The 25,241-nt window shown below is 48.9% G+C and overlaps 2 protein-coding genes across 3 annotated transcripts in view; one reads left to right on the forward strand and one right to left on the reverse strand.

The window, feature by feature from the left end:
- The window catches only part of IFT81 (intraflagellar transport 81), a 207,348-nt gene extending 195,220 nt beyond the window's left edge, over window positions 1-12,128 (reverse strand). For both annotated transcript variants that reach the window (XM_054695360.1, XM_054695359.1), the window contains exons 1-2: window positions 11,963-12,128; window positions 11,470-11,556 (exon numbers count right to left, since the gene is read on the reverse strand). The gene's annotated coding sequence lies outside the window, so the exon portion shown is untranslated. The remainder of the gene's footprint in view (window positions 1-11,469; window positions 11,557-11,962) is intronic.
- Window positions 12,129-12,581: 453 nt separating this feature from the next.
- LOC119245007 (P2X purinoceptor 4-like) lies at window positions 12,582-24,270 on the forward strand. The gene is made up of 12 exons (XM_037511199.2): window positions 12,582-12,736; window positions 15,409-15,556; window positions 16,437-16,508; window positions 16,592-16,664; window positions 17,096-17,192; window positions 19,602-19,682; window positions 19,771-19,912; window positions 20,005-20,141; window positions 22,057-22,150; window positions 22,269-22,334; window positions 22,535-22,630; window positions 23,707-24,270. The coding sequence occupies exons 1-12, from the start codon at window positions 12,603-12,605 to the stop codon at window positions 23,731-23,733; spliced, it is 1,167 nt and encodes a 388-aa protein (XP_037367096.1). The 5' UTR covers window positions 12,582-12,602; the 3' UTR covers window positions 23,734-24,270.
- The last annotated feature ends 971 nt before the right edge of the window (window positions 24,271-25,241 follow it).

A 25,241-nucleotide genomic window follows, 5' to 3' on the forward strand; every position in this document is an offset into this window, starting at 1 on the left:
TCTCCACACAGATTTCCACAGAGGTTGGACCAGTTTGCACTCCCACCAACAGTGCAGAAGAGTTCCTTTTTCTCCACACCCTCGCCAACATTTGTTGTTGCTAGTTTTTTTAATATGTGCCATTCTCACTGGTGTAAGATGGTATTCTCATGGTAGTTTTGATTTGCATTTCCCTGATGACAAGTGATGTTGAACATTTTTTCATATGCCTGTTGGCCATTTGCATTTCCTCTCCTCTTCAGAGAAGTTTCTTTTTAAGCTCTTCTGCCCATTTTTTGACTGGATTTTTTTCTTTGTTGTTGTTGAGTCTCATCAGCTCTTTGCAGATTTTTGTGATTCAGTCCTTTTATCATTAGTGTTGGGTGCAAAAATGTTCTCCAGTTGGTGGGGGTTTCTCTTTGGTTTTGTTTTTCATGTCTCTGTTTGCTGTGCAAAAGCCTCTTTAATTTGATATAGTCCCAGCTTGTTTTATCTTGCCTTCACTATCACTGCTTTGGGTGATGTGTCTGTAAAGATGTCTTTGATGTGCAAATCACGTAGTGTTTCGCCTATATTTCCTTCTATATATTTATTGTTTCGGTTTCAGGTTATAATGTCTAGTTCTTTAATCCATTTTGAGTTGATTTTTTGTTGTATGGTGTGGGGTGGTGGTCAAGCTTCATTCTTTTGCATGTAGCGACCCAGTTTTCCCAGCACCATTATTGAACAAACTTTCTTTGCTCCAATGCATAGTCTTTGCTCCTTGTCAAAAGATTAGTTGACCATAAATCTGTGGGTTTATTTCTGGATTTTCTATTCGATTCCATTGGTCTGTATGTCTGTTCTTGTTCCAATACCATGCAGTTTTGATGATTATGGCTTTGTAGTATAGTTTGAAGTCTGGGAGTCTGATGCCTCCATTCCCTTCTTTTTTTTTTTCAGGAGAGCTTTGGCTATTCGGGTTTTTTTGTATTCCATATGAATTTCATCAATAATTTTTCTATTTCTTTGAAGAATGACATTGAAATTTTGATTGGAATAGCATTGAATCTGTATATTGCTTTTGGAAGGATGGCCATTTTAATAATGTTTATTCTTCCAATCCATGAGCAGGGGATGTCTCTCCATTTCTTTGTGTCTTCTTCTATTTCTTTTAACAGTGTTTTATAGTTTTCTTTGTATAGGTCCTTTACCTCTTTTGTTAGATTTATTCCCAAATATTTGATTTTTTTTGTTTTCAACAACAAAAGGGATGGTCTTTTCGATTTTTCTCTTCTTCAGATTATTGTTTGTGTATAGGAAGGCTACTGACTTTTGCGTGTTGATTTTGTATCTGCCCACTTTACTGAACTGATGATGAGTTGAATTAGCTTTTCTGTGGAGTTTTGGGGGTTCTCTATGTTTTATCATATCGTCTGCAAATAGTGATAGTTTGACTTCTTCTTTTCCTATTTGGATTCTTGGATGTCTTTCTCTTGTCTTATTGCCTCCTGGCTAGGACTTCCAGTATTATATTGAAAAGCAATGGTGAGAGTGGACATCCTTGTCTTGTTCCAGATCTTAATGGAATTGCTTTCAGCTTTCACCATTGAGAATGATACTGGCTGTGGCTTGTCATAGATGGCCTTTATGATGTTGAGGTTGTTCCTTGTATCCCAAGAACTTCAAGGCTTTATCATGAATGGGTGTTGCACTTTGTCGAAAGCTTCTCAGCATCTATTGATATTATCATATGGTTTTTATATTTCTTTTTGTTGATGTGTTGGATAACGTTGATTGATTCGGATGTTAAACCATCCTTGCCCCTGGAATGAATCCAACTTGGTCGTGTGAATTATCTTATGGATACATTGTTGGATTCTGATAGCTAAAATTTTATTGAGGATTTTTGCATCAGTGTCATTAGGGAGATTGGCCTGTAGTTTTCCTTTTTTGTGTGTCCTTGTTCGGTTTGGTATTAGTGTAATGTGGCTTCATAGAACGTGTTTGGTATTGTCCCTTCCTTCTCAATTTTTGGAAGAGTTTGTGAAGGATAGGCACTAATTCGTCTCTGAATGTTTGGTAGAATTCATTTGTAAATCCATCAGGTCCTGGCTTTGTTTTTGGGGAGGTTTTTGATTACCATTTCAATTTCGCTAATTGTAATTGGTCTGTTTAGGTGTTCTATTTCTTCTTATCTAGCTTTGGGTGATTGTAGAGTTGTAGGAATTGTCCATCTCCTCTAGATTGTTAAATTGTTTCCATATAACTGTTCATAGTAGTTACTGAATTCTTTTGATTTCTGCTGTGTCCGTTTGTGATTTCTCCTCTTTTCATTGATGATCCTGTTTATTTGTTTTGCTTTCTTCCCTCCTTTGTGAGCCTGGCTAGGGGTTGTCTATTTTATTGATTTTTTTCAAAGAACCAGCTCTTGGTTTCATTGATCTTTTGGATTGTTTTTTAGTTTCAATTTCATTTATTTCTGCTTTGGTTTTATTATTTCTTTTCTTCTACTGGTTTGGGTTTCTTGTTGTTCTTTTTCTAGATCTTTGAGCTTCGAGATTAGGTTGTTTCTTTGCGTTCTTTCTTGTTTCTTGATGTGAGCTTCTATTGCTATATTTCCTCCTTATTAGCTTTTGCTGCATCCCATACATTTAGGATATTGGTGTCCTCCTTGTCGTTCAATTCAAAAAATTTTTTAATTTCTTCTTTGATCTCCTCATTAGTCCAATGGTCTTCCAGTAGTGTGGTTTTTAATCTCCATGAGTAGGAAAGTTCCTTGCCTTCTTTTTATGGTTTATTTCTGTTTGATGCCTTCATGGTCAGAAAAGATGGTTGATATGATTTCAATCTTGGTGTATCTGTTGATGTTTGTCTTGTGCCCCAGTATGTGATCGATCCTGGAGAATGATCCGTGTGCGCTTGAGAAAAATGTGTACTCCGTTTTTTGGGGTTTAGTGTTCTATAGATGTCTGTTAAGCCAATTGCTCTAGGTCTTTATTTAGAGCTTTGGTTTCTTTACTTATTTTTTGTCTTGTTGATCTATCCATTGTTGATAGTGGTGTGTTGAAGTCTCCCACTACGTATGTGTTTTCTCTGATGTCTGTTTTCAGAGAGGACAACAGTTGTCTGATATATTTTGGTGCTCCTTCGTTTGGTGAGTATATGTTAATGAGTGTTATTTCTTCTTGAAGTATTGTCCCCTTGATCATAATGTAGTGACCATTGGGGTCTCTTTTTATCTTTTTGGGTTTGAAATCTGTTTATCTGATATAAGTATAGCTGTTCCTGCTTTCTTTTTTGGTCCATTTGCTTGTAGGATTGTTTTCCATCCTTTAACTTTGAGCCTATTTTATCTTTTGTAGCTAAATGTGTTTCCTGGAGACAGCAAAAGGTTGGGTTTTGTTTCTTAATCCAGGCTGCAAACTCTGTGTCTTTTTATTGAAGAGTTTAGTCCATTTACATTAGAGTTAATATGATATGTTAACATCTGTATTTGCCATTGTGTTGTCTTTCCTTGATTTTATTTATTTATTCTTTAATAACTTTTTTGTTTTTTTTTGGCCTTCTTTCATTGTTATTCGTCGCTCTGAGGTTCTGGCTTTAGAACTCCTTGTAGTATTTTTGGAGTGGGGGTTTAGTTGCAATGAAATTCCGGAGTTTCTGTTTGTCTGGGAAGGTCCATATTCTTTCTTCAAAGAGGAAGGAGAGCTTTGCGGGATAGAGTATTCTTGGTTGGCATCTGTTTTCTTGGAGTCTGTTGACTATGTCCCTCCACTCTCTCCTTGCCCGTAGTGTTTCTTCGGAGAAGTCTGATGTCAGCCTGATTGGTTTTCCTTTGAATGTTATCTGTTTCTTCCCTCTTTGCCAGCTTCATTATTTTTTCCTTGTCCTGGATTCTTGGGAGCTTTACTATTATGTGTCTTGCTGTATTTTTCCTTTCGTCGTGGAAGTTTGGTGTTCTTCTTGCTTCTTGTATATCAATTTTTCAGCTCCTTCTTCACATTTGGGAAGTTCTCTTCAATTATCTCTTTGAATATTTTCTCTGTTCCTACATCTCTCTCCTCTCCTTCTGGTATTCCTATAACTCTTATATTTCCTTTCCTCATGGAGTCCGATAGTTCCCGAAGTCTTTCTTCGTTCTTTTTCCTTCGTACTTCTCTTTCCTTCTCTGTTTGGTTCTTTTTATTTCTGTGTCTTCAAGATTACTTATTCGTTCTTCCATTTCATCTATTCTGCTTTCATTGCTTTTCCCAGAATTCTTTAGTTCTTCCATTAATTCTTTGATCTCCTGCATTTCTTTTACTTCCCTCTTTAGGGACTCAATTTCTTTCTTCTGACCATTGTTTACCTCTCTAGGGACTCAATTGCATTCTTCTGATCGTTGATTTATTTTCCCTTATCATTGTTTTCCTTTATGACTTCTGTCAGTTTTTTAATCACGGCAATTTTAAATTCTCTTTCTGGAAGGCTCAGAAATTCTTCCAAGTTATTGTCGTTGCAATCTGGGGGCTGGCTTTCTTTTTGTGGTGTGCTTTTTCTCTGGAGAGTTGCTAGGTTGCGTGTGGTTCTTCTCCTCCCTACTGTCTGTTTTCTAATTTGCCGTATGCGTTGGGACACTGTGTTGTTGGGACTTGCCGGCATCTTGGGTGGGCTTCTCTGTTCCCCTCTGGTTCTTCCAGGAGTCATCTGTCAGTTTCAAGCAGCCTTTACTGGAGAAAGGTCCCTGTTCTAAAATGCCGATGTGGGGACACACTCCCTGTGCGCCTGGTCTGCCCCGGCGGTGGGTTCCTGCTCCCCTCTGGGCTTGGACTGCAGGCCAGAGGGGGTCTGGCGTGGGCGAACTTCCCCCGCTCACCTCTGGCTCCTGAGGAAGCCTTCTGCAGGTAGTCTTTACTGAAGAAATGTCCCTGTTCTAAAATGGTGATGTGGGACACACTCCCTGCGCTTCTGGTCTCAGGCACACTATTCTGCGCGCCTGGTCTGCCCCGGCTGTGGGTGCTCGCTCTCCCTGTGGCTCAGACTACTTGTTCAGAATGGGCCCGGTGTGGGCTAACTCCCCAGCTGGCCACTAGCTCCTTCAGTAGCCTGTGCTGGGGTCAAGTCGCTAGGTGGCACCAGAGATCTCTCCTAGAGCCCTTGGGGAGCTGATTTTCCACCCCGTGGGACAGGGAGCAGAGCGGGGATGGTAGGGTACACCTCAACGGCTTTGGGGTGCTGTGTCTGCCTTGTGCCCCACCGTCGTGGGGAACCCACGCCCCTAATTTCGTGCCCCGGGTCTCAGTTCCAAAGCCCTCAGTTCCAGGACGCGGGCTGTAGCCCAGATCAGTGGCGCGGGAATGGCGCCTTTGAATCCCGCTCCCTGCCTGGGCGCCTTGTTCCTGCTCACTCAGGGAGGGCCTCCGCCCGGGTCTCAGTTCCAAAGCCCTCAGTTCCAGGACGCGGGCTGTAGCCCAGATCAGTGGCGCGGGAATGGCGCCTTTTGAATCCCGCTCCCCTGCCTGGGCGCCTTGTTCCTGCTCACTCAGGGAGGGCCTCCGCCCGGGTCTCAGTTCCAAAGCCCTCAGTTCCAGGATGCGGGCTGTAGCCCAGATCAGTGGCGCGGGAATGGCGCCTTTTGAATCCCGCTCCTCTGCCTGGGCGCCTTGTTCCTGCTCACTCAGGGAGGGCCTCCGCCCGGGTCTCAGTTCCAAAGCCCTCAGTTCCAGGACGCGGGCTATAGCCCAGATCAGTGGCGCGGGAATGGCGCCTTTTGAATCCCGCTCCCCTGCCTGGGCACCTTGTTCCTGCTCACTCAGGGAGGGCTCCGCCGTCTCCCCGCAAGCCTAGGTCGCAGGCGCAGGGCCCTGGGCAGCTGCAATCCGAGCGCCGCTTTCGCGCAAGCTTACCGGCGGGCGGGGCTGTGCTGGTGCTGGGCTCCTCCTGGTGGGCGGGGCTCTCTTTACTGGCGCCTGGAGCTCACCTCCGCGGCGGATCCTGCAGGGTTCGCCTCAGCTCCCGTTCACGGGGTGTGGTGGCTGAAATAGTTCCTTTCCACTCACAGTCCCACTTGCTGCATCCGTTTTTCTTGTTGGGCGTTTTGGTTTGTTGTTTCCCTCGTCTCTGCCGGTCGGAGAGTGCCGCCTCTGTGGGCGGGGAGGGGAGCAGGGTTCTGCGCTTCCCTCCCTTCTCGTCCTCTTTTATGGCAACTTTCTTCTTCGGGCAGTTTGCTGGAGTCGTCCGTTTATCTTCCCTGTCTCAGTTCTCACTGGGACCTGCCGCTTTTCCTCCCTATTAACTTTTTTTAATGGGAGATCTTACTCGCAGCGTCTCCTCGCCGCCATGTTGCTCCGCCCCTTCCACTTTTTTTTTTTTTTTTTTGGTGGGACCCTCACCGGTGGCCGGGGATTGAATTGGCGCGGCAGAGGCTGTGGGCAGCCTCGCAACCCAGCGCTCAACTGCTGCGCCACCCGGGGAGGCTCAGCAAAGGGGATTATTCAATGTGTAAAAATCCTTGTTTAGGGCCTGGCATTTCTCAGAGTGTGGCCCACTAACCCCTGCCTCAGAACTACCTGGTACCTTCCTGGAAAAACACTTCCAGAAATATCTCAGGCCCTTCTGAAACTACCTATTGGCTATGAGGCCCAGAAATTTGCCTTTTGAACACACTTCCCATGGCACCAAGGCCCTGAAAGCAGAAACCCAAGTAATTACCATCCAGTTTGCAGCCTTGGTCTCTGGTCTATTACTTATCAGAGTCACATGTTTTTCTACCTTTAAACAAGATCCCCATCAGGCTACCACAAAACAATGTCCTTAAGAATATTAAGAATATCAAATGAGGGCCTCCCTGGTGGCACAGGGGTTAAAGTCAGTGCTATGAAGCTATCAGCAGCCACTGCAGCATGAGTTCAATCCCCGGCCAGGGAGCTGACCCACATGGCGAGACCCCCACTCTCTTGTCCGCTGCTCCCCTCAGCAGTGTGTTTCAGTAGATCCACCTGTTCTGTTCACCACTCTGTCTGGTGAATCTCTCATCCCCTGCACATCTGGCCTGCACTCAATTCTCATATGCATAAATAAAAATAAATAATTTTTTTTAAAAAATCGAATGAGGCAAACATTTCTACTCTGTGTTAAGAATCTTTAATTTCCATGTTATTTTGACGGGGTAAATGTAAATTCACATAAATGATCCTGAACTTTTTAAATATCTCTTGTTTTATTTGGGTGAGATTTTATTTTCCCTGCTTGTAAAAATTATTCTGTGGAGGAATAACCATTTACCTAATGGAGCTCACTCTGGTCTCCTTCAACAAATCCCAGTCCCTTGCCAGGTAGCTAAGTCTACATTTGTAATTCAATTGTATCTCTGTGTATTTTAAAGAATGTACACTGAGGGCCTCCCTGGTGGCAGAAGGGGTTAAAACGCAACCTATGAAGCTGTCTGGAAGTTTCTAGATGAATGGATGAGGAAGGCCTGCCTCTGCAACAGGAGTTCAATGATGCCGGGGCTGGCAGGGGAGAATGGCCAGCAGACCTCTCCTGTCTCACCCGCTGCTCCCCTCAGCAGTGTATTTCAGTCACTCTGCCTGTTCAGTTTCCCACTCTGTCTCTGATGAATCCCCTCACCCCCCACACCTCTGGCTTGTACCCCACTTCATGTATACATAAATAAATCTTTTTTTAATATTTTATTTTATATAATTCTTGCATCATTATTCATCTTTGCACAATGTATGCATTTTCATTTTGGTTATATTCCCCATACAATTGCACCCCCCCCCATAAATCTTTTAAAAAAAAATGTACACCAAGAAAAATAAACTGTTCCACAATTAAAAAAGAGTAAATGATATTCTTAGCAGCTTCATCTGTATGAAGAATTTAATGTTGATAACGTTTCTATGCAGTGAGGGTATTTGTTTCCTGTTGCTGTAACAATTTGCCACAAGCAGTGGTTTAAGACAACACCTTTCTTTAATCTCATAGTGCTGAACATCAGATCCAAATGGGGTCTTGACTGCTAAATTCAAGGGGTTGGCAGGACTGTGTTCCTCCTGCAGGTATTTTCTAGCTTCATTCCTTGGCTTACATCGCCCCTCCTCCCACCAATAAACTCTTCATTCTGACCTGTGCTTCTGTCACCTGTGGCCTTTTTATTCTCTATCCTTTCCCTTCCAAGTCATTCATCTCAAAATCTTTTACTTCACTGTATATGCGAGGTCCTTTTTAATATGTACGGTACATTACAAAATATTATATACACAGTTTCTGGAACTAGGATGTGGCTATTCTTGGGTACTGGGCATGGTTCTGCCTCCCACCATCTTTTTCATAGGGACATATTTTTTTTTATGGGCTATTAATTAGTTTATTGCTGCTCTCAGTATTTGTGGCCTCCAGCTGTGCCCCCTACCTCTTTCTAATTTGCTACAGTCATACAAACATTTGTTTTAACGTGAACATTACTGGGTGACAGTATGTTTGTCATCTCTTGAAACTGAGCATAAAAGCCAAAGTCTTTTCAATTCCGAGTTTCAGAAGCCTGCTAGCTTAAGGGTGAAAATTACTGTCTAGGCTAAGATTATAGCTATATCTGAAGGGCAAAGGTGAACGAGGGAGCAGATCCAGGAAGTACAAACTCAGCAGAAATATGTGAGCTCTCAACCAGCTTGTGGTCTTAAATTTCAGTTTTACAAAATCCAAAAGAAAAATACTGAAGAAATCGATACAATAGAAGTTATAGTAAGAGTAGCACACAAAGTTTTAGTTGAGATGAATTAAAAAAAAGACAAAACATTAAAATTGTGAAACCTGCTTGTTGGAACCCATCCTATAGCAGGAGTTAGGAAATACTGACAATTATTTTCAAGTAGCTTGCTTTATGTTGCCCCAACACGTTCCTCTGTGAGCACTGTCACACTAATCAAAAACGTACACGTATACATTCCCTTACAGTGGAAGCAAACACCACCACTTCATGTCACTCTCATATGACTGATAAATGTGAAAAAATAGAAACAAATATTAAGGAGAAATAATAGGAATGGAAAGATTGTGCATTTCGGCTTTTTTAATCAATCAGTCAGCTTGCTAGCAACAAGGATTGATTTCTGTGGCAGTTCACGTGGGTAGGGACCCCTGTCTTATCGGGGGGGCGGCACGGCAGGAAGTTGCTTGTTCTTCATTATGCTTTAGCCATGTTGTAAGGCCCTGCAGCAAAATATTTCTGCCTTTTCTGCAATGGTTTTCTTCAGAAATCTGAACCTGAGGTTTTGTCTCGAATGAGGATGCCCTGCTTTTCAGTTTTTTTTTCAGCTTTCTTTGGACTAGTCACTTTCTCTTCTTTTTCCATAGATGCTGTCTCAGAGACCTCCAGGAACACAGAGCTCCCTCTTACCCTGCTCCTCCTGCTCTGTAACACCCCAAAAGTTTTTAATTTTGAGAAAATCAATTTTTTTCTATTTTTTAATTTTATTTTTATTTTTAAAAAAGATTTATTTATTTCTGCATACAAGAACTGGGTACAGGTCAGAGGTGCGGGGGGTGAGAGAATTCACCAGAGTAGGGAACAGAATAGGTGGATTGACTGAAATACACTGGTGAGCAGCGGGCAAGTCAGGAGACAAAAAACAAAAAACAAATAAACTGCTGCGCCATGTGGGTTGCTCCCTGGCTGGCTGGGGATCGAACTTGTGCTGCAGAGGCTGCAGATAACTTCATAGGTTGCGTCTTAAGCCCTTGCGCCACCAGGGAGGCCCTTCTATTTTTTTAACAGCCGGAGCATTCGATCTTAAAAAACCCATCACCTAACCCTAGGTCACAGAGATTTACATCTGCATTTTGCAACTGAGTCTTGTAGTTTTAGATCTTACATTTAGGTGTTTGATTGAGGCAGAGGCCAGCTGCACGCATCCTTTTGCATGTGGATATGCAGTTGCCACAACACCATTTGTTGGAAAGACTACTTTTTACTCATTGAATAGTCTTGGCAGCGTTCATGAAAACCCTTTTTCTTTGGAAACTAAATTCCCAATCGTGCTCAGTAACTGACTACACTAGGTCAAAGGTACAACAATATATACACAACTGAATACAGTTAAGTTGTGTTGCCCTGGGCCTCCCTGGTGGCACACGGGTTAAAGACACAGCTATCAAGCTATGTCCAGCCACTGAGTCAATCCAGTCAATCCTGGCCAGGGAGCTGACCCACAGGGCACAGCAGACCTCTCCTGTCTCCCCACTGCTCCCCTCAACAGTGTATTTCAGTGGATCTGCCTGTTCTGCTCCCCCCTCTGTCTCTGGTGAATTGTCTTACTCCCAGCACCTCTGGCCTGTACCCTAGTTCTTGTATGCATAAATAAATAAATCTAAAAAAAAAACAAAAACAAAAACACGATGTGTAGCCCTGAGGGGATTGGTTCGAGATACCCGACAGATTAGCAAAATCCTCAATGTTCAATTCCCTCTTAGAAATGACGTAGTCGGACCTCCCCAGTGGCGCAGTGATTGAGCACTGGGTTGCAAAGCTGCCCGCAGCCTCCGCAGCGCCGGTTTGATCCCCAGCCGCCACCGGTGAGGGTCCCACATGGCGCGCAACCTCTCCTGCTGCCTGCTGCTCCCCTCAGCAGTGTATTTCATCAGTCTGCCTGTTCTGCTCCCCGCTCTGGCTCTGGTGAATTCTCTCACCCTCCCGCACTTCTGACTGTACTCAGTGCTTGTATAAATAAATAAATAAATCTTCAAAAAAATAATGACGTAGTCACCTATGTAACCTACTCATATCCCCGTGAGCCAATCATAATGGGAAGTGAAGAGCAAAGACTGAGATGTTGGGCCTCCCTGGTGGCGCAGCGGTTGAGCGCTGGGTTGCAAAGCTGCCCGCAGCCTCTGCAGCGCCGGTTCGATCCCCAGCTGCTCCCCGGCCACCGGAGGAGGGTCCCACATGGCGCGCAGACCTCTCCTGCCGCCCGCTGCTCCCCTCAGCAGTGTACTTCGGTCCTTCTGCCTGTTCTGCTCCCCGCTCTGGCTCTGGTGAATTCTCTCACCCTCCCGCGCTTCTGACTGTACCCAGTGCTTGTATAAAAAATAAATAAGAAATAAAAAAATAAATCTTTAAAAAAAAAAAAAAGACTGAGATGTTTAGGGTAAAGCTCGTCCCCCAATCACCCAATTCAAAAGGCATTACAGAGCAATTCGGAAGGACAAGAAGCAGGACAGGCGAGGAGGCAGGGCTAGTTTTGACTTAAAACGGGTCAAAGCAGGCTGTGCCCGGGGGGCCTAGAGCGCAGCGAGGGGTGTGTCACCGCCTTACTGCCGCCTGGAAGGTGCCTGCAAGCTCACCTGTGACCCAGGTGGGTCACCTGCCTCACGCCGCGGTCCCCTCACCTATGTAACCTGCTCATATCCCCCATACACTTTAAGTCATCTCCAGGCTATTTCTAATACCTGCTGCAATTGAAATGCTGTCACTAGTTATGCTGTATTTACTATTTAGGAAATAATGACAAGGAAAAATTCTGTACATACCTGAAGGGAGTAAATAAAGGTGGAAAATTATGTTCAACTCGTGGAACTGGGTGTTCCCTCCACTTTCCCTCCTCTCTCCAGTGCTCCCTAAAGGTGCGATAAAAACGGTCTCAGCGGAAGGGATGGACACAAGCCCCTCTCCGGTCCTGGCTGCGGCCGCCCCAACCTGCCACGGAGCGACCCAGCGAGCAGAGCAGGGCTGAGGCCTGCGCAGCTCCAAGGGGGTGTGGAGGGAGTGAGGCTTCAGCCCGGGGCTCCCCGGTGACCGGACAGTTCAGTTTTTGTGGCAGAAACAGAAGCGGCGGGTGTCCACCCCGCCAGTACCCTCAGAGCCTGCACAAGTGTCCACTCCAGAGGGGCTGCTCTGAGGAGACCCCGTCAGTGCGACCCCGAGACCCTCCAGGGGACCTGGGCCTCCCCGAGCGGGCAGCTCATTCCCAGGGAGGGCCTCTCTGCTGGGGAGACCCGGGTCCCCGAAGGCTCACTCGCCCACCTGAGGGGGGCGCTCCTGGGCCGTGCTCCCGCTGAGGGGGCCACTCGCACGCCTCTCTCTGAGGAGGACCGCACTTCCTCCCGGCCCTCCTGAAGGGGTCGGTCTCTCACTCCTTGGGGCGGCAAGCTTCCCTCAGAGCATCCCGCCGAGGGGCGAGCTCCTCCTCCCCGGCCCTTTGGAACTTGTCGCGGCACCTCGCCCGCGAGGCTTCCCGCATACCCGAGGGGGCGGTCACGCGCTGGGCCGGCCCCGGGCCCTGAGGGCAGCTCCGCCCGCCTCAAGCCCTCGCCGACCGAGGGCGACGCGCGGGAAGGCGGGCCGGGGGCCGGGGGCGGGGCCGGGCGGGGCTACGGCGTGGGGCGGGGCGGGCCAGGGAAGGGGTCAGGGACGGGGCGGGTGAGCGACGGGGCCTCGGGTGGGCGCGGGGCTTTCTGGGGGCGGGGCCTAGCTGGGGCGGCGGGGGGGTGGGGGGGGTCCAGGGATTGCGGAGCAACAAGGCTACGGGGCGGGCGGCCCGGGCCAACGGGGCGGCGGGCGAGCTGGCCGCGCCTCCGGGGCGGGGCTCCGGGGCGGGCGCAGGCCGCGGGGCGTCTGGACCGCCCAGGGCGTGGAGGCCGCGGCGACTGGGGAGGACGCGGCCATGGCGCGCTGCTGCGCGGCGCTGAGCGCCTTCCTGTTCGAGTACGACACGCCGCGCATCGTGCTCATCCGCAGCCGGAAAGTGGGGCTGATGAACCGCGCGGTGCAGCTGCTCATCCTGGCCTACGTCATCGGGTGAGCGCGGCCAGCGCCGTCCCGTGGGGTCCCGGCGCCGAGGGTGACCCCACGCGGGTCAGGGGCCGGCGTAACTCCTGCCCGTTTTGGCCTAAGGCAACGGTCAGCCCCAGGGAGCCCTCCACTCTGGTGAGGGGACCGCGGCGTGAGGCAGGTGACCCACCTGGGTCACAGGTGAGCTTGCAGGCACCTTCCAGGCGGCAGTAAGGCGGTGACACGCCCCTCGCTGCGCTCCAGGCCCCCGGGGCACAGCCTGCTTTGACCCGTTTTAAGTCAAAACTAGCCCTGCCTCCTCGCCTGTCCTGCTTCTTGTCCTTCCGAATTGCTCTGTAATGCCTTTTGAATTGGGGGATTGGGGGATGAGCTTTACCCTAAATATCTCAGTCTTTGCTCTTCACTTGCCATTATGATTGGCTCACGGAAACCGAGGTTTGGGGTTTCTGCTTGGTGTCTCTTAGACGCTGGCATCCTTCTGTTGCTGTCCCTTAGCACCATGTGGTAACCCAACAGAGTAGAGAGGTCACAGGGTCATAAACCCATTTGAAGTTCACATTTTTTCTTGATGGGCTCTGGGGGGTTTGTATAGGAGCCACCCTTGACCTCATCATTCCTCATGATGCCCTCTTAGGCTTCTGTGTGCCCTGCCACCTTCAGCCCTCACCAAGTGCTGTGTCTCACCAAGTGCTTCATCTTAACACACCCTTTAATTTTGAATAAAACTTGAGAGAAGATGGGGAAATTACCATGCCCACTGGTTCCACTTTCAAGGGTCCACACGGGGAGTGGTGTCTACAGTGACTGAGGTGACAGATATTATCTGTCATGGTATGGTCCCCAAAGTACACAGTAGAACATTTTGGGAATCTTTCAAAAATACCAGCTGCTGTCTTCCCTCCCCAGGCCTTCTGACTTAACTCATAGAGTTTGATCATCTTCCCAGGAAACTGAGGTGTGCAACAAAGCTTGGGGACCAAGTGTTTCCCTTGGGGACCAAGATGTTATTGAACATCTCAACAGAGGAACTGTTGAAAAGTAACAGATCTCCCAGCCTGGGGTGCGATTTGCAGTCACTTAACATTGCCCAAGGGGATTTGCATGAACACACAGATTTGTCTTCTAACACCTGTCAAACCAGCAGCAGTAAGGACTGACAGTATTGGCTGAAATGGCCTTCCACATATATACTCACGAAGTCTCATTAAGTACCACCAGCACCACCAATTCCCCCCAAAATACAGTGATACACCCCTGAATGTTAAGACCATTATCAAGTGAGTGATAACAGAATTAGAAAATTGCATTTGAGTCTCTTTTTTAGGAAGGAGTGCTGTGGGTCACCATGCTAAAACATCGTATTTCACTAAGATGAATTGGATCATGGAATGAGTTTCTAAAAGAAATTCCTGCCCTAAGCTCCTGTGCCTCCACCAGAATTAGATGGAAGCCTACAGCACAGCTAAATTCCTAGAAACTCTAAATACACAGGACTTTTTTTAGGGAAAACCCAGTTGCTTCCTAAGATGGGCAGTGGACTTGGAGACTGCTCAGGCCAGATGAGCCCATCCATAAGTAACCACAACCAGTGAAATTCTGAAGTCTCGACATCTAGGACTTATGAGGCGGTGACAGGGATGCCAATATTTCTTGATTCTAGAAGAAAGAACAGTAATAGTTACTGATTCATCCTGCTGGTCAATTTCCAGAGTATAAATACTCCCATCATGGACAATTTCAGCCTACTGATGGCGACTTCAAACATTGTTCTCAGCATTTGACATGTGTTAACTCACTTAACCTCACCACAATCCTGTGAAGTCCTGGAAGGAACTGAGGCACAGAAAAGGTCAGCAACTTGACAGAGCTTCTACTACTCAGTGCGTGGTGGAGATGAGACATGGACGTGTCTCCATGGGCTCCTTGGGTTCCAGTCTGGGCGCCATGTCCTCACCACTGTGCCCTAATGCCTTTAGATTTTTCATTATTCAGACTGGCAGGAGGGTCCCCACTTCACAGAGAAACATACAAGTGACCTGAATTCCCAGAGAAAGATAAGAAACTGCCCTAAAAAGCCACTTGAAGGCAAGGATTCTCCTTTCTAGACAGATTGTAGACTAGAGGGCAACACAGAGGCTTAGAGGGAAAGGGCCTGAGTTCAAGTCCTGAGTCTCCACTCATGAGCTGTGTGATCTTGGGCAAGTGACTTCACCTCTCTGTGTCTCTGTTTCCTGCTCTGTAAAATGGAGACTAACAACTGCCTTACAGAGTGGTATGGATTAAATTATTTACTACTAAGAGCTTAGATCAGTCTTTCCATGTATAAGCACTGCAGAGATAACTTTTATTATCTCTCGGTGATTCTGCAGGTCATAATGCATTGAAAGTGCTCAAATATCTAAAACTGATGATGGTATTTGTTGAACATTTCCCTTATGCTAATCACTGCTTTCCTGGCATCATCTCTTGCATTTCCTACACAACACACTGCGGTTTATGTGCTATTATCTCTGTTTTTCCGTGGAAATGGAGCCCTGAGCATCAAGCAGCTTTCGCAAAGTCACATAATTAGAATAGTAAACACGGTCCTATCAGCCCCTGGCTTCAGAGGCTCCCCAGCCTCCATTCAGAAGCACTGAATCCCAGAGGAAATGTAAGCAGCCTGTTTTATGTTGTAGGTGGGTGTTTGTGTGGGAGAAAGGCTACCAGGAAACGGACTCTGTGGTCAGCTCAGTTACTACCAAAGCCAAGGGCGTGGCTGTCACCAACACTTCTACCCTGGGATTCCGGGTCTGGGATGTGGCCGATTATGTGATTCCAGCTCAGGTACGTCTCCCACCACGACTTCTGTCCAGCACCGAGGACGGTGAGCTCCTTGCCAGTGCTGACTGCACACCTGGTTAACTAGCATCCAATTTTTTTTTTTTTTAGATTTATTTATTTATACAAGAACCAGGGTACAGGCTGGATGCGCGGGAGGGAGAGAGGATTCACCAGAGACAGAGCGGGGAACAGAACAGGCAGACTGACTGAAATACACTGCTGAGGGGAGCAGTGGGAGAGACAGGACAGGTTTGCTGCGCCATGTGGGATTCTCACCTGGATCGAACCTGTGCTGCAGAGGCTGCGCACAGCTTTACAGTGTGGCACTCGACCACCTGCGCCACCAGGGAGGCCCTAACATCCAATTCTAACGTCAGTGCCTGGACTAATGGCGTTAGCCAAGAACCAGGCTCATGGGTCCTTTTGTGGCTTACGGTCTAACAGATAACATTCAATCAACTGTTTCCTCAACTCTAAAATCTGCTGGCTTAACCACAGGTAGTTCCATGTGGACATCTTCATCTCAAGCAGAATGGTGAAAACACAATTCTCAAATCCAAGGAAAAAATCCAGTGGGAATTTCACACTTCCACATTTTGTTATTTGTTTTATTTTTGTAAACCCACAAGGCAAATCTCTGGTTTATTGTGGAGAATGCTTCTGTGAACACATGTATACAAGTATTTGTTTGAGTCCCTGTTTTCCATTAGGATATGGACTCTCACAAGAGAGAACAGGAGACCATCAGATCAGTTTTTTTAATTGTTTTCTGCATGGCGTGTGGGAGAAGTGAAAGGTAGTGACCTCTCAGGTGAATGCCCAGCTCTCCATGCCTCTGACGGTAACACAGCAGCTCACTCTCTCCTCTCTGCCTGCTCTGCAGGAGGAAAACTCCCTCTTCATCATGACCAACATGATCATCACCACGAACCAGACCCAGGGCCTCTGTCCTGAGGTAGGCGCGCCCTGTCCGCCCCTGTCGCCCATGTGTGGGGCCCAGGCCGCTGGAGCACTTTTCACTCGTTTTTCTATTCTCAGATTCCAGATAAGACCACTGTGTGTGAATCAGATGCCAACTGTACCGCCAGCTCTGCAGGCACCCACAGCAACGGTATGAGCACAGCTGTGTCCGCACAGTAGACACAGCCTGGGGAGAGCACCCCCATACCAGATCACCACCCTGGTGGGGCTCCTCCATAGAGAAATTCCAGGATGAAAAAGTCCCCAAACTCCCCAGTGCCTTCAGTTGACTCTGAGTGAGCCAGGTGCCCTTATTAGGGTCCTTCTCAACATTCACCTGTCTTCTGCACCCTGGATATCACCCCAGATCTTGAGCTGCACTGTAGCATCACTCTAGCTCCTGCAACTGGCGAAGCAGAGATGAGGCTAGACTAGGCCAACCATTCCCTTGAACTCCAAATTCCAGACATAAATCTCAGAGTTTGGAGAGCTAAAAATTCCTCATCTGAGGTGGGGCTCCGAACTGCTAAAATAGAAAATAGAGACCCCCACCATGGATCAGGATCCCGCTTGTCCCTTTAGGGGTCCAGACGGGCAGATGCGTGCAGTTCAACAAAACCCTGAAGACATGTGAGGTAGCAGCCTGGTGCCCGGTTGAGGATTACTTGGAGGTGCCAAGGTGAGCTCTAAAAACTCTGGTTTTAGGCCTGTGAAGTGGGTGGGCTTAGGGGGAGAGGGCAGTCAAGGCAAAATGTGCTGGTTCTGTGTGCTGGGTGTCTTTGGGATCAGGCTACCCTGGGGTGACAGTTCTTGACCAAGTGGAGGGGAGGCCTCAGTGTCCATCCTCATGATAAGAGTGTACATGACTTACTTCTAGGCTTGGACTCTGTCTATTGTAAGTATAACTGACAGGAAACAGTTCTCAGTGCCTTACATACATGCGTACACACACACACATATACACAGAATCCAGGCCATTTCTTGTTCTACTAACCACAGCACGTGGGCACCATGGCTGGATCTGGGGTCCAGAGGACAACCTCCTAGCCTCCACCTCATGCTGGGTGCACAGTGACAGAAGAAACGGCTGAGAAACAGTGATTTATTAGTTACTGAGGGCACTAGCATCTTATGGGTGAATGTTCTAGAAATGTGCTCTCCAGCAGAGGAGACACTGGACGTGTGGGGCTGTCCATCACTCAGAATGTGGCTGGAACCAGAATAATCTATGCAAAATACACTCCAGATTCCAAAGGCTGATCATGCAGGAAAGAATATGTACTAACTCATTAGTAATACTTTGTTGTTTACACTTTGAAGTAATATTTTAGGTATACTGAGTTAGACAAAAGTATGATTCACCAGTGTGTTCTTATTTGCTAATGTGGTCACTAGAAAACTTACAGTTTGGCTTGTGTCTCACGATATGTTTTCATTGGCTGCTGCTGATCTAATTCTGTGTAAGATGATCTTGGTTTATAAACCCAAAATGGCATCCAGTCACATGCTAAGAAAAACACTCCTCGTGTTATTCTATTCAACCCCTTCACTGATACCAAAGAGGAAATCCTGGTTTGAAGTGTCCTTAATACCTTTTTATCAGTTGTTGATTTTCATTTTCCACAAAGAAAATACCCACATTTGCACATGGGACAGACAGTAGCATTAACCACACCTTATGGTATCATTGTTTTGATCTGTACTGATTTGAACAATGGCCTCTAACTTGTGCAAATGATCATTTTTATTGTTGAAATGGAAAGTTTCACTTCAAAAGCGTTGTCAAAAATGTAAGTTGATCCAAAAAGGTAGAATTAACCCAAATGTCCTTGGGCAGAGGGACAGATAAACAAGGATGTGGTACACCCAATATATCTAATATCTAAAATTCCAGATTGGGGAATATTATTCAGCCATGAAAATTAATTACCTTCTGATCCAGGCTGCAATAAGCAGGAATCTGGAAAACATGTTGAGTGAGAGAAGCAAAACAATAGACCACATAGCATGATTGCCAACTTTGTATGATGGATATACACTCATATGACATATCCAGAACTAATTCATAGAAACAAAGGAAATCAGTGGTTTCAAGAGCTGAAGAGTAGGAAGGATAGTAACTGCTTATTGGTTTATAGTTTCCTTTTGGAGGGATGAGACTATGATAGAAATAGATAGAGGTGACAGTGGTGCAGACTTGTGAATGTACTGGACACTGCTGAATTGTTCACCTTAAAATGGCTCATTTCATGTTCTGTGAATTTCACTTCATTTTTTTAAGGTGAGTTAATATTAAAAATCTTGGATATGAGACTCACAGATGTGGAGCCTTTCCAGGTTCTGGTACAGGGAATGACAAAAGCTTGCAAGCCCCAGGGACAGGGCTAAGAGAATCTGAAGCCCCGAGAGAAGTACAGGTGAAGCCCTTATAAGCTCCCTGCCCTCACTGTGCGGCCTTGTCACTGGCCTCGCTGCCATCACCAGGTGGGAGACTATTGCTATTATTTATAACTTCAGAGAATCAGCCAGGATCAGGGGAGGCCTCCCCAACAGAGGGCTCAGCTGACAGTGCTGGGTTGTCCTGCTGAGAGCCACCAAAGAAGTGAGGTCTCCTTGGGGACAGATTCAGCGCAGACTCTCAGCCAGGAGCTGACGTGGCTCTTGGAGAACAGGCCCTGAGCCAGCAGACACGTGCTTTTTGTGTACTTTTGAGATGAGGTCAGGCTCCAGCCAGGAGGTGAATTCACTTTTGCTTTGACTTGTAAAACCAGATCTGTTGCTCATTTCCCCTGAGCCCACAGCTGAGAGGCAGCCAGAGAAGCCACCAGCAAGACCCCAACTCAGGGTCTTCAATTCCCACTGCCTTGGCCCAGAGGCCCTGGCTTCCGAGGAAAGAAGAAACCAGAAGTCTTGTGCAGTCTCCTTCTTGACCTAGTATTTATGCAGAGGAGAGTAGAAAATGCTAGAAACATTTCACTTTTTCTGGACAAAATGACACTTGTGTGGATGCTTTTGAAAAATATTACGGGCCTAAGTGAGTATGCATAGCTTTGTGTTTTCATGGACACTGGCGTTATTTTTTTTTCAGGCCTGCATTCCTAAAGGCTGCAGAAAACTTCACTATTTTGGTTAAGAACAACATCTGGTACCCCAAGTTTAATTTCAGCAAGTAAGTGGTGACCCACCGTTTATATACCCCCAGGTCTGACTGCTCTTTGACGTTCTCCTCACTCCAATTCTCTTTCTCCCGATTTTAGGAGAAATATCCTGCCCAACGTCACCACCACCTACCTCAAGTCGTGCACGTACGATGCGGTTACAGATCCCTTCTGCCCCATATTCCGCCTTGGCAAAATAGTAGAGTCTGCGGGCCATAGCTTCCAGGACATGGCCGTGGAGGTAGGTGCACCCCTTCTCGAGCCGGCCTGCCTACGCCTCTCCTCCCAGAGCAGGCGCTGAGGGAGTTTGCTGTCTGTGCCCGCCACCTGCAGGGAGGCATCATTGGCATCCAGATCAACTGGGCCTGCAACCTGGACCGAGCAGCCTCCCTCTGCCTGCCCCAGTACTCCTTCCGCCGCCTGGACACCCGGGACCTCAGCCACAACGTGTCTCCCGGCTACAACTTCAGGTGAGTGTGAGCTTGGGTGTCTCAGGTGTGGGGGGGTGACAAGTCCCTGCAGTGTGGGAGCATCCATGCCCACCAGAGGCCTCTCTCACCCTCCCTCCACCCAGTGCTCCCAGAAAGACCTTGCACCATGGCTTCTGGCCCGAGAGCCATGCTGGACTTGTGCAGAGCCCAGGAGAGCCAGCCTCAGCAGGACCTCGGCTCACCTGTAACCCTCCAGTTACCCTGTCTTGGGCTCCGACCAACATGTGCTCCAAGGCTGAGCATATGCCCAGGAATTTCCAGGGCACTGGGGTACAAGTTTCAGCCACAGAAAGTACAGTCACTGGTATCCCCAGCTGAAAGTGCTGTTAATTCATTTCCCGTCTACTCTCACAGTTCTAGAGGCCAGAAGCCCAGATTTCAAGGCCCTTTCTCGGCCCCTTCTGGCTTCTGGTGGCCCCGGCAGGCATCTTCACTGTTCTGAGCTCCAAGGAGTCCCCCCTAGTCCCTCCCTTTGTCTCTGCTTTGCCTTCTCTGTGTCCTCTCTCTCCATCCTCCCCAGCTGGATCTTACCTTCATTAATCACATCTGCAAACACCCTTGGGTCACACAGGTGGGGGATCAGTCAGGCATCCAGGAGGAGTTAGCCCACTGCAGCTGGTCTGATGAGAAGGGTCCTGAGTCACATGTCCTGCTTACTTCAAGCCGCAAAATCTGTGGCCACCAACATTTTCCTGTGCCCACCGCTGTGACTGTCACAGGCCCTGTGGGCACCACTGAGCCCCTGTGCTGTTGGTTGCTTGTCTCCCTCTGGTGGTGCTGAGGGGAATCAAAGGCTCGTGGGTGCCGCGGAAATGTCTCCATTTCTGCGTCTGGCTTAAGGCAGGAAGCTGGGCAGGTATTTGGATTCTTTTCCCAGGAAGGGAATTCAGTGGTGGCTCCACTCTGCTGTTATGTAGTTCTTGGAGAGCCCCCTGATTGGAACCCCCAAGCAGAGAGAAGCCGATGGGCCACTCAGGAGAACACAAATCACCTGCACCTCCACCAGCACCAGGTCCACCCTTGGCTTGGAAAGCATCAGCCAGACAGACCGGGATGTGAGGGTTAGGGTTCTAGTGGGTCCCCCGAAAAACATGGGCCTAGTGGTATAGTGGCTTAGAGGTCCTCCCGCCCCCTCCCGGCCAGCCTTCCTTGGCAATGGCTCCTGAGATAAGGTTCTGTGCCCTTCCAGCTCCCAACTAGAACATGAAACCTGACCCTTGTTGTTACCAGTCACTGCAGGCTCCACCCCTTGGCTGTCACCCACCCATCTCCCTCAGCCCTAAGCCGCCCCCAGCCCACTTTCTGTCCCTTGGACCTGTCCCTGCTCTGCCATGTGAGCAGAATCCTCCGTGCATGGCCTTGGTCTCCGGCCTCTTCCACTCGGGGTCCTTCATGTGGCAGCAGGTGGCAGCGCCCACCTCGTTCAGGGTCAGGACCCTTCCCGCGGGCGGCTCTACCACACTCGTCTGTTCATTTGGGCGGATCTGCGGCTCTCTGTCCAGTGTGGCCTCTGGCTTGTGGCCGGCACGGCGCCCCAAGCAGCTGGCCACCATTTTCTCTGTTAGTGGCCAGGGTCTCTTTGGGAGGCAACTGGCTGGGCCGTATCAGGAAGGACTTTCAGAGCAAGCGGCTCCCACATTAGAGGTGCAGGTGGTGGTGACCGTGAGGGGGCAGCTCTGCCTGGGCCCTGCTGCCAGCACTCCAGCCTTCCTGCGCTTTTGTCACCCACATCAGCAAAGAGAGGGCCCCCAGGTGCTCCTGTGATCTGCTCAGCAAGCAGGGCCGAGCTTAGCCGTGCGACTCTGCTCGAGCCTTGGAGCTCTGCGCCAGCACCCCTGGCACAGGACCCGAGGGGAGGCTGGCCCCTGCTCACTCTGCCCTGTGCTGCCCCCAGGTTTGCCAAGTACTACAAGGACCTGACAGGCACTGAGCACCGCACACTCACCAAGGCCTACGGCATCCGCTTTGACATCATCGTGTTTGGAAAGGTAGCCCGGCCGCAGACGCGCTGGCCCTCCTCTGGGCTGGCAGGGGCCCCGGACCCTCCTCCATCTGCTTTCTGCCGCCGCCATTGCTGCTCTTTTTCCTTTTCCCCTGCCATTGCAGGCTGGGAAATTTGACATCATCCCTACCATGATCAACATTGGCTCCGGCGTGGCGCTCTTAGGGGTGGTGAGTGACTCGGGGCCCCCTGGCTGAGGGGAGCACAGCGAGGTGTTCGCCCTATGACACTTTCTAGACTCGACCCTCTACACGTCTCCCTGGGCCTCCATCCCCAAACCCCGGCCCTCGGGGCCTGGCCTGCTCCCCGGAAGGGCCCTGGTGATGGGATGGACACAGCCTGCTCCTTTTCTCCCCTGTGCTGAATTTAGGCGACGGTATTGTGTGACATCATCGTCCTCTACTGCATGAAGAAAAAGTACTACTATCGGGAGAAGAAATACAAATATGTGGAGGACTATGAGCAGGTAGGCCGCCCCAGACCTCCAGCAGCAGGAAGGTCTGAAGTGCTGGGGACTGTAGGGTGTCTCAGGGAGGCCTCACTGGGGCTGCCGTCAGCCCACTCCTGTCCTCTGCCCGTTTCTCAACCACCTGCACTTGTTCACTTGCCACTTTTCGTCAAATGGATTCACTTTTTAAACCTATTCTTGGGCCTCCCTGGTGGCACAAGGGGTTAAGCACCGCACTGTGAAGCTATCCTCAGCCTCTGCAGCACAAGCTCGATCCCCAGCCCGCCAGGGAGCTACCCACATGGCGCAGCAGACCTCTCCTGTCTCACCCGCTGCTCCCCTCAGCAGTGTATTTCAGTCCATCTGCTTGTTCTGTTCCCTGCTCTGTCTCTGGTGGATCCTCTTATCCCCCCGCATCTCTGGCCTGTGCCCCCGCTCTTGTATGCATAAATGAATCAATCTTAAAAAAAAAAAAAAACCCTTTAAAAATAAAATAAAATAGGGCCTCCCCGGTGGCGCAGCGGTAGAGCGCTGGGTTGCGAACCTGCCCGCGGCCTCTGCGGCGCCGGTTCAATCCCCGGCTGCTCCCCGGCCACCGGAGGAGGGTCCCACATGGCGCGCAGACCTCTCCTGTCGCCCGCTGCTCCCCTCAGCAGTGTACTTCGGTCCTTCTGCCTGCTCTGCTCCCCGCTCTGGCTCTGGTGGATTCTCTCACCCTCCCGCGCTTCTGACTGTACCCAGTGCATGTATAAACAAAACAAACAAACAAGCAAACAAATAAATAAAGAAAAACATGCCTCTATTAAAAAAAAAAAAAAAATTAAAAAAAAAAAAAATAAAATAAAATAAAAACCTATTCTCTTTTTAATCGGCACATCTCAGATCGTTATTACAGTATTTTGCCAAAATCCCATCCTCAAATGACACATATGGGCCTCACCTAGCAGAGGGGCTGTGTACCACACCCGAGACCGCCGCAGGAGGGGGGCTCCTCAGTCATCTCAGGGCAAGTGCCAGCCTCTTGCTCACCCCACCTTGTCCTGGCTGGCCTGCAGGGGGCCTTGGCCATCCATTTACCTGCTTGTTCTTTGCAGGGTCTTGGTGACCAGATGGACCAGTGATGCCCACCCACAGCCGGGCTCCCCACGGCCCTCCCCCCAGCACGGCCAAGAGGGAGTCGGGGCAGCCACGTCACCACTGACAAAGATCCAGATTCTGATCAACTCCATTCCACTCGTGCTTCCAGGTGGCCCCGCCGCCCATTTCATGGGTTTGCAGACCAGGCTGGCCCAGTGGGTCATCCCTCCTGTTCCTGCAACTTGGGGTGGCTGGGATGATCTCTGGCCCGAGGGCAAGGACTCCTCGTGGCTGCAGGGCCTGGCCCTCTCCAGGCCCAGCTTCCTGTTCAGCTGCCCTCTCCCCCACTTTAGACACGTGCGGTCCTCCGAGGCCCACAGCTCTGTTGAAGCACTTTACCAAGAAAAGTAGGACCCTGGTGTGGTCGCGCTCCAGAGCCAGCCTGGGCTGTTGCTCCTCTTCCTAGCCAGAGGCTCCATCTCCCCACTCACCAGGAGTTGGTTGTTTTCCTCTAAGGAGAGCCCGCTGAGGTGATTAAGGACCAAACATTAAAACAGACGATTTTCTTAATCTTTGCGTTGTCTCATACCTGAGCTGGAACTTCCCTCCTTCCCGTTTTTCTACCATGAACCCGCGTTACAGCAGCGAGCTGCTGGGTGCCTGAAACAGTCCCTTGCTGAGCTTGGGCATTTCCCCCCTCCTTCTGAAAGGCCTTTTCTTAAAGGCCTAAGACTTTTGATCATCAGGTTGGGTTTCTATGGCGTTGACCAGCTGTTTCTTCCATAGTGGCCACTTGTCCTACCCAGACTTACATTTTGACAGCAACTATTATGGCACTCCAGGGGACGCAGGTTTAGGTATCATGAAAATGCCTTACTGTCCCCACCTACTCTTTCCCAACCATTTGCTTTCCAGAAGTCTCCAACCCAAAGCAGCACCACCCACACCTTACCTTGCCACCGGTTTGAAATGTTAATGAAGCTATTTCTAGCTTCCCCTTCACACCAACTTAATGTGGCATCAGGTGTTCAGGATCTCCCTAAAGAAAGCAGCTTCTCCTCCCCCATCAGGAGGTTATTGCCAAGTACAGGGAGTGTTTGCTTTAGCTGTGCTCTGCTTCTGCGGGACAAATGACCGATCTGGGCTGTTCTTAACTTTGGGGCGGGGGGCAGTTGGGGAGGGGACAAGGAAAGAAACCAAACCCCTTTGGCAAAGCTCTGGTTCATGCTGCCTTTTTGAGAAGTGCCTGTGCCCGAATCTTCAGGAATGGCTTATGATCTCACAGGCTAAGGAGTGATGATACTGGATTGGGGAGACTTCCTTGGACCTCCCTTTTGCTGAGCCGGAATGCCAAGGCCAGCTAGGGTGAGGGACTGGGTGGGAGGCTGGCTTAGTCCTCAGCCCCACCCCCACTTGTTGGGGTTCCCTGGTGCTGCCTCCTAAGGAAGTGGTACACTTTCAGCCTGGCACCCGTGGTCCGGTGGCCAGGCGTCTCTGAAACCCCTAGGTCTGCCAAGTGATGCCCGTCTGGTTTCTTTTGGCTTTCATCAGA

This window comes from Talpa occidentalis, unplaced genomic scaffold (genome assembly GCF_014898055.3).
Source record: "Talpa occidentalis isolate TD23 unplaced genomic scaffold, MPIMG_talOcc4v2.1 talOcc4.14, whole genome shotgun sequence".
Lineage (NCBI taxonomy): Eukaryota > Metazoa > Chordata > Mammalia > Eulipotyphla > Talpidae > Talpa > Talpa occidentalis.

Bases quoted from the DNA above. Each gene is read 5' to 3' on its own strand.
- LOC119245007 (XM_037511199.2), top strand. From the start codon at position 12,603: ATGGCGCGCTGCTGCGCGGCGCTGAGCGCCTTCCTGTTCGAGTACGAC. The intron at 16,509-16,591 runs GTAGGCGCGCCC...TTCTATTCTCAG, and splicing joins CCCAGGGCCTCTGTCCTGAG to ATTCCAGATAAGACCACTGT. The intron at 20,142-22,056 runs GTGAGTGTGAGC...TGCTGCCCCCAG, and splicing joins TCTCCCGGCTACAACTTCAG to GTTTGCCAAGTACTACAAGG.